The sequence below is a fragment of the Scedosporium apiospermum genome (assembly GCF_000732125.1).
Source record: "Scedosporium apiospermum strain IHEM 14462 chromosome Unknown SEQ_SAPIO_0121, whole genome shotgun sequence".
Classification (NCBI taxonomy): Eukaryota; Fungi; Ascomycota; class Sordariomycetes; order Microascales; family Microascaceae; genus Scedosporium; species Scedosporium apiospermum.
Genome location: NW_015971822.1, coordinates 2,014,468 through 2,021,608, shown reverse-complemented (window position 1 = coordinate 2,021,608; position 7,141 = coordinate 2,014,468). Strand labels below are relative to the sequence as shown.

Genomic DNA, 7,141 nt, shown 5'->3' with positions numbered 1-7,141 from the left:
CAATGAAAGACACCTGCAGGCCAGACCCTGTGAATTGCGCCATTGCTATCATCGACGACGTCTTGTGCCTTCCGTGCTCTAAATCCTACCCTCCCGATCCCGCGTTGCCGTCTTGGTGTCTTTGCCTTCGAGCTGGGATTGATTATATATTCCCGACGTCCCTACAGGTTCTGCATGGATGCACGTGTTAACGGTGAGATCGACAGTCTTGATATTAAGACTGACAAGTTCGACACACACCACTGCCGAAACGGGGCGCATAAACGACTCCGTCCTCCAGCGTAGTACGAAACCTTACCGGAGCGAACCGGAACAATGTCCGAAGACATAGAGGCCGGGAAGAAGGCGAACCTGGTGGTACCGGATGCCAAGCGCGCCGGGAGCCAATACAGTCTTGATGCCAGCTCTACTGAAGATACCATCATCCCGCATGGAGCCTTGGATCCAGTTTATGAAGCTAAGGCGCGAGTCCTTAACCGCGCGGTACGTGGATAACTACCGTAATTCTCTATCTAATACCTCTCGAATACCCCAACAGTGAGGAGGGAGCTCATGTCCCTAATGCCACCATCCGATCCCACGGTGCGTGTTTCTTTAGATCCAAGATATCGGCATGGGATGGTACCAATGGCAGCTCTTCATCGTGGTCGGCTTCGGCTGGGCAAGCGACAACCTCTGGCCCATCGTAACATCCCTCATCTTCACCCCCATCACGAACGAATTCTCGCCCAGACGCCCGCCCCTCCTCACCCTGGCGCAGAACATCGGGCTTCTCGCCGGCGCCATGTTCTGGGGTTTCGGATGTGACATCTTCGGGCGCAAGTGGGCTTTCAACCTGACGCTGGGGCTCACAGCGGTCTGGGGCACCGTGGCCGCGAGCTCGCCCAACTTCGCAGCCATCGGCGTCTTTGCGGCCCTCTGGTCTTTCGGCGTGGGCGGCAACCTCCCCGTCGACTCGGCCATCTTCCTCGAGTTCCTGCCGCCGTCGCATCAGTACCTGCTCACGGTGTTGTCGATCGATTGGGCCATCGCGCAGGTGATCGCGACGCTGATCGCCTGGCCGTTGCTGGGTAACCTCACATGTCAGCAGGAGGAGGAGAACTGCACCAAGGGCAAGAACATGGGCTGGCGCTACTTTGTCATCACCGTGGGCGGCCTCACGCTCATCATGTTCCTCATCCGGTTCCTCCTGTTCACCATCTACGAGTCACCCAAATACCTCATGGGCAAGGGCCGCGACGAGGAAGCCGTCCGCATCGTCCACGAAGTCGCGCGCCGGAACGGAAAGACTTCGAATCTAACGATCGACGACCTCAAAGCCTGCGAGCCCGAGGGCTACGTCGCGCAGACGAACACAACCGCCGCCGTCAAGAGACACCTCGAGAAACTAGACTTCAGCCACGTCCGCGTCCTCTTCTCCTCTCCCCGCCTCGCCCTGAGCACCGGCCTCGTCATGGCCGTATGGGCCCTCATCGGCCTAGGATACCCGCTCTACAACGCCTTCCTGCCCTACATCCAAGCAACCCGAGGCGCCGACTTCGGCGATGGCAGCACGTACCTCACCTACAGAAACAGCCTCATCATCGCCGTGCTCGGCGTCCCGGGGGCTCTGCTGGGCGGCTGGCTCATCGAGCTGCCGCGCGTCGGAAGGAAGGGAACGTTGTCAGTCAGCACGGCGCTGACGGGCGTGTTCCTGTATTGTTCGACGACGGCGCTGGATAGCAAAGCATTACTGGGGTGGAATTGCGCTTTTAGCTTTTTTAGTAATGTTATGTATGCGGTGCTGTACGGGTTCACTCCTGAGCTCTTTCCGACGCCACAGCGGGGGACGGGGAATGCGTTGGCGGCTACGTGCAACCGGATATTCGGCATCATGGCTGTAAGTTACTCTCCTCCTCCTCTCCTCCTTCTTGTCTGTTTTTCAATTTTAGATTTGGCAACACTGACATTATTGGCGCTTTGTATGTAGCCCATCGTCGCCATGTTCGCGAACCTCCAAACTTCTGCACCGGTATACACAAGCGGTGCGTTGTTTATCGCCGCTGGTGTTCTCGTGATTATTCTGCCATTCGAATCGAGGGGCAAGGCAGCCATGTAACGGAGTGAAGGGACTTTGTGAAGCGGTTTGGTTTTGCGACTGCTTGGAACATCGTGATCTTAGTGTGGATGTAATCTCTGAATAAAACAGGCATCTTTATGCAGGATGAGACATGAAAATAGCAAGAGATCCCCAGAGATTCTCACCTCCCTACAAGACCTTTCCCCTTTGAATGTTAGGCAACTGCTACAGCCCAAGCTGCATCGGCCATGTTCAGGCCCCGAATCCGGCCAGTCATTCTCCAGCGTTTCTCAGTCTCCCCGCTTAACCCTCCATCCGTTCCTATAACTTAGTAGTCTCTTGGGAGTTCGGCCTTGTTTTAAGGGGCTAGAATGTTAGTAGATGGTAAGACGTTTGCTTCGAGGTAAGGTCTTGAACTAGCACATGATGCCAGCGTTAAGGCACATGCGACCGCGTGAATCCGCAAGTCCCCTTCAGGTCTAGGAGGAACCTACAGTTTCTACAAACCAGGAAGTTTAGATCTTCCGAGTATCTACGTCTGAGCTGGCGAGTTTGGATGTGCGATTGGGTAACTCGAGTAAAGAATCATTACCTGGAGACGATGGAAAGTTTTAGTAAGGGTGAGCGAAATAGTGCTCTCATATATATATATATTCACATTTCCATAATCTTAACTGAGGCATCTCCTACAGGCGTTGGGAATACAATCAGATAACTCCGTATTTGTATCCAAACCAAGAGCATGAAAGGGCCAACTCCTCAAGCTGCCGTCCGCCACGCACTCAGGCCCAAACACTAGTTCGCATTGTTGAGGGCACACGTTCCATCCTTGCGGGGCAGCGGTCTTTTCTACACCTGCGAACGCTCCTTGTCCGTCTCCAGATGGATCAGCCATCAGCTCACCCCTTGTCCAAGAGCGGTATGCTGCTCTCATGATCCAACTCTCTCCGGCGGGCAGATGGTGTTGTTGGTCTTCATGGGAACCGTGAAACCGAGAGGAATATCGATGCTGGGGTGATCAATATTTTAAATGCCCATATCATGGAGGGCCAGGATGCTCTAAGTGGCACCTGGCCCTGAGCGAGACCAAGAGGGTAATGTCTCTAACCACAGTGGCGCCCATGAGGTACCAGTCTATCCGGAATACATTGTCCGCTCGCTCCACGGCGGGTGTGGTTGAGGACGCGGGTCGCAAGGTCATCTTTCGCCAGTGACGTAGGAGGTAGTATGAGCAAGTTTTAGATTGTGGCGAAGGCGAAATCCTTTGCTTTCCAGCACAAGTAGCTAGATCCCATATTTTAGGAATGTGACAGCTTAGGACTGCTCAAGCGGTGACCGTTAACGAGACCCTGACATCTGCCCCGTCTTCAGATCTACTATTCTCCTGGGGTGTTTCTCGGCGAGGAGAAAGAGCGAGAGGAGGGATGCTATAGAGAAAAAAAGCATGACCCTCATCTGCTGCGAGTAGCCCGTCGCGTACACAGTTCTCGTCTGCGTCTGCAGTTCGGGCGGTAGCGATGCGATGTTTTCCGAGGACAAGAGTATGGCCGCCACTTGATCAGGAGTGAGGAACCGTGAGGTCTGGGCCTTGATGTAGTTTACCAAGAGGGCGGAGCAAATGGCGAGTCCAATTGTACCGCCCAATACGCGAACTTGCGTGACAGAGCCCATAGTGATAGCTACATTCCTCATCAATCCAGGTATTCGAACTAGAGCTGAAGATGGAAATCACTTACCCATGTCCTTCTCTTTTACAACCAGAGGCGCCATAATCAATATAGTGCTGAGGTTGAAACCAAATCCTAGGCCCATGATAGCCTGGTAACCGTATTGGGCAGGAGGGATTCGATGGTCCGAGGAATCTATGGAACTATACAGACCAACTCCTATAGTCTGCAGTGATCCTCCTAGGATGAGGAGATAGAGAGGCGGGACCTTTAACTTCGATATTAAAAGGCCAGAGAGAGAGCTGGCAACGGGAGAGAGTAAGAGGAGAGGCAACAAGCGAATGCCCGCGTCAACGGCCGTCATCGAATTAACGGTCTGCAGCCTCTGAGGAATATTGATGAGGGCTGCCATAAAGGGGAACCCGGTCACGAAGCCATTTCTATCAGTATCCAAAGGACGTTAGTGAGGTAAGGGCACCTGGTTCTTATCGTCAAAATGACTCGGAGCAACTTACACTAGCAACCCCAAGACAAATCTATTGCAGGCAAGCCTCCAGGGGAATAGAGGCTCGCAGACAATGTCCCAGAGGGAGAGTTGCCTTTCCCAGGCCACAAAGATCAGCCAGAGAACACCAGATATGACGAAGATGGATATTATTGCTCCGCTATTCCACGCATAAGCCACGCCACCCTGTTGCAGTGCAAAGATGAGAAGAATGGATGCGGCCAGGGACAAGAACCCCCCAAAGTAATCGATACGCCTCCACATTCTTTCGGCCACCAGGGAATGGAAAAAATTGGCTGATTTTCCGTAGGGGAATCCAAAGGGGATCGAGAAAGCTAGTAAGGCTGCTGCCACGAATCCACCGGGTCCGCTATTGAAGAGGGTTAAGAGTTAGCAAGGGTGGTTGGTGTCACGGCGCAACGGCGTGTCATCTGGTCAACAAACTTGAGAAGGAAGACCCAGCGCCAGGTCGTGTTATCAGCAATGGCTCCTCCGAGAAGTGGGCCGAGAACGCTAGAGATGGCGAAGACAGATGTGATGACCGTAACATAGGTCGCATATTTCGCCGGCGGAACCATCAATGGCACCATGATTGTCGATAACGAGTAAATTCCCGAGGCACCCATACCCTGGAATGCCCGAAAAATGATTCTATTATGCGTCTATGATGAGCATACTGCCAGAGGGCTAGCTAATAGGCAGAGCGAGGAGGATGTAGTAGGATGTTTAGGGATCGCAACGTACAACATCAGCATGGAATTGGAGAGGCCACAGGCGATGGAGAAGACCGTAAACAGAGTGATGGCGCAGAGAAGCATGAGTTTGCATCCAACGATGTCACTCAACTTCGCATAGATAACGAGGAAACCTGAAGAATGTCATCTATTAGTAGTTGGGATGGTTGAGGATGATCGGCGAGGATTGTACCATGACTATGAGAGGCATACCCGTATAAGTCAACAAATAGGACGTCACGACCCAGCCGCTCCTATCGAAGCCATGGAGAGCATCGACGATTGGCACGAGAGCTGTACTGACAATGGTGGTTTCGAGAGTGGACAACAGTAGGCTCATGCAAAGACTGTACTCATCAGGCATAGGTCCAGCGGCCGGTCAGATTAGTTGGTTATCATTAGAGCGAAGGAAGCGGAGGTTTAGAGGCAGTCAAGTAGATGTAGAGCACGGTTACCTACGCTGCTGTCAGGGCATGTAAGCGCCAGCCGGTATGGTAGACTTTTGCCTTCGTCTCCTCGGAAAGGCCAATCTGCAATTGGGGCCCAATCTCGGCATTGTTAGCATCGCTGGAAGCCGATCTGGCAACCACATCGGCGCCAGTCTTGGCTTCTGGGCTGTTATCCACAGGTTGGTTTTGCAACTTCTGTTCGACTGGATCTAAGAGGCCAGACTGTTTTTGCTGGCCAGCTTCAGGCAAAGAAGTCATGGCGGCCGACACAACAACTTGAAGAAGCTCGGCAAGACTGAGAACGCCAAGCGACAAGAGTTCGCGATGAAGGATGGTGATTATGATGGAATCATCAACTGATTGTGTGTGGGAGGCGGTGGAAGGGAAAATGGGCAATGGGCTTGACACCCGTGGTTGGGGACAGCGTGGACAATGTTGGCGAATTGGAGGGGGTACGAGCCTCGTATAATGCCCAGGTAGGATTGTAGGATTCTGGCGCAGACGGCAGAAATTACGACACTACGTTAATTGTACTCTCATGCTCGGGGCACCAAGATCCAACACGCGCGTCTTTGATCTTCAATTCTTCTTCATCATTGATGTTGGTAAGCCGCTAAAAATAATCCAATATTCAATATGGAATTTTTCCGACGTTACACGACGCCAACAAGGCTTTGGACTTCACCTTCTATTCCTTTGGTCTCTATTTACTCACTTGCCAGCGCAATGTGTGTAATAAGCTCCACTTGCACCTTTAGGGTTGCCATGTTTGGTCATACATATTAGATTCGAGATGTTGCATGCATACATCTAAAACGACGCTTCATGGCCGACGCCTTACTCTCTTCCGTCGACGAGAGTATGTTCATAGTGGGAATCTACGGGGACTAGTTTGCCCGCATGTTGGCCCTCCCTCATGGGGTGCCAGTAGTGGTCGCGTTTAGTGGGGGACGTCCAAGTTATGACGGTGATTCCTATAGCTTATAGATGCGATGCCTTTGAACCTAGCAATGTAGTTTATGTCGTCTTGCAAGTGACTTAATCGCAGTCGTTATTGCTGTTACCTCCCAGCCAGCTAGTTATAACCCTAACCCTAATATCCCAATACGCCGAAAAAGTCTCGACGAGGTGTGAAGAACTGGCGCCCTTCGATCTATAGCCTGCAACGGCGGCGTGTGGCCAGATCACGCATCGATCTTCAAAACCAGCCCTCTTGCGTCCGTCCCCATCTCGATGTTTGTCAGGCATCACAAGGGAGGAATTTATCTTCCTCAGGAGGTCGACATGTTTGCCAATATGCTCCTCGCTAAAACGGGGAGAGAGCTCACAACACTCGATGACGCAGAATATACAATCGACCTTGAACCAAGTAAACACTACCCTCAGCGGAGGCCCGAACGCGCCTCGAAAGATGTGGGGTGGTGGAGTTGGTGTTGGCAATGGTGCGGGCGCTAGTGTTAAGCCCAGCTTGAGAAGCGCCTATTACGAAGTACTACACCCACTGTATCTCTGGACTCCCATTTTGGGTAGCTAAGAGGCCCCTTTTGACTCTGCGAGAGAAGACTGGTCGGGCCAGTTGAGATGTCCTAAAGTGCAGGGGTGCCAGAGATAAACTCATCGACCAGTCTAGAGTACCTCCCAATCTTGCCATTTTCATATAGTGTCATCGCAGTTGCCAATTGCTGTCTTCTCGAATCTTCTAGCCTTCCCGATAGAAAATGGTCGTC

The 7,141-nt window shown here is 52.3% G+C and overlaps 2 protein-coding genes across 2 annotated transcripts; one reads left to right on the top strand and one right to left on the bottom strand.

Annotated features, from left to right (window-relative positions):
* Positions 1–315: 315 nt before the first annotated feature.
* Positions 316–2,098, top strand: SAPIO_CDS8617 (putative MFS-type transporter PB1E7.08c; the record flags this gene model as incomplete). The annotated part of the gene is made up of 3 exons (XM_016790218.1): positions 316–483; positions 599–1,879; positions 1,970–2,098. 3 exons carry the CDS (start codon positions 316–318, stop codon positions 2,096–2,098), a joined length of 1,578 nt encoding a protein of 525 aa, XP_016640481.1.
* A 1,299-nt stretch (positions 2,099–3,397) lies between these two features.
* SAPIO_CDS8616 (uncharacterized protein) lies at positions 3,398–5,672 on the bottom strand (the record flags this gene model as incomplete). Its single annotated transcript, XM_016790217.1, has 7 exons — positions 3,398–3,711; positions 3,796–4,166; positions 4,242–4,601; positions 4,676–4,882; positions 4,976–5,099; positions 5,179–5,264; positions 5,425–5,672. 7 exons carry the CDS (start codon positions 5,670–5,672, stop codon positions 3,398–3,400), a joined length of 1,710 nt encoding a protein of 569 aa, XP_016640480.1.
* Positions 5,673–7,141: the final 1,469 nt, after the last annotated feature.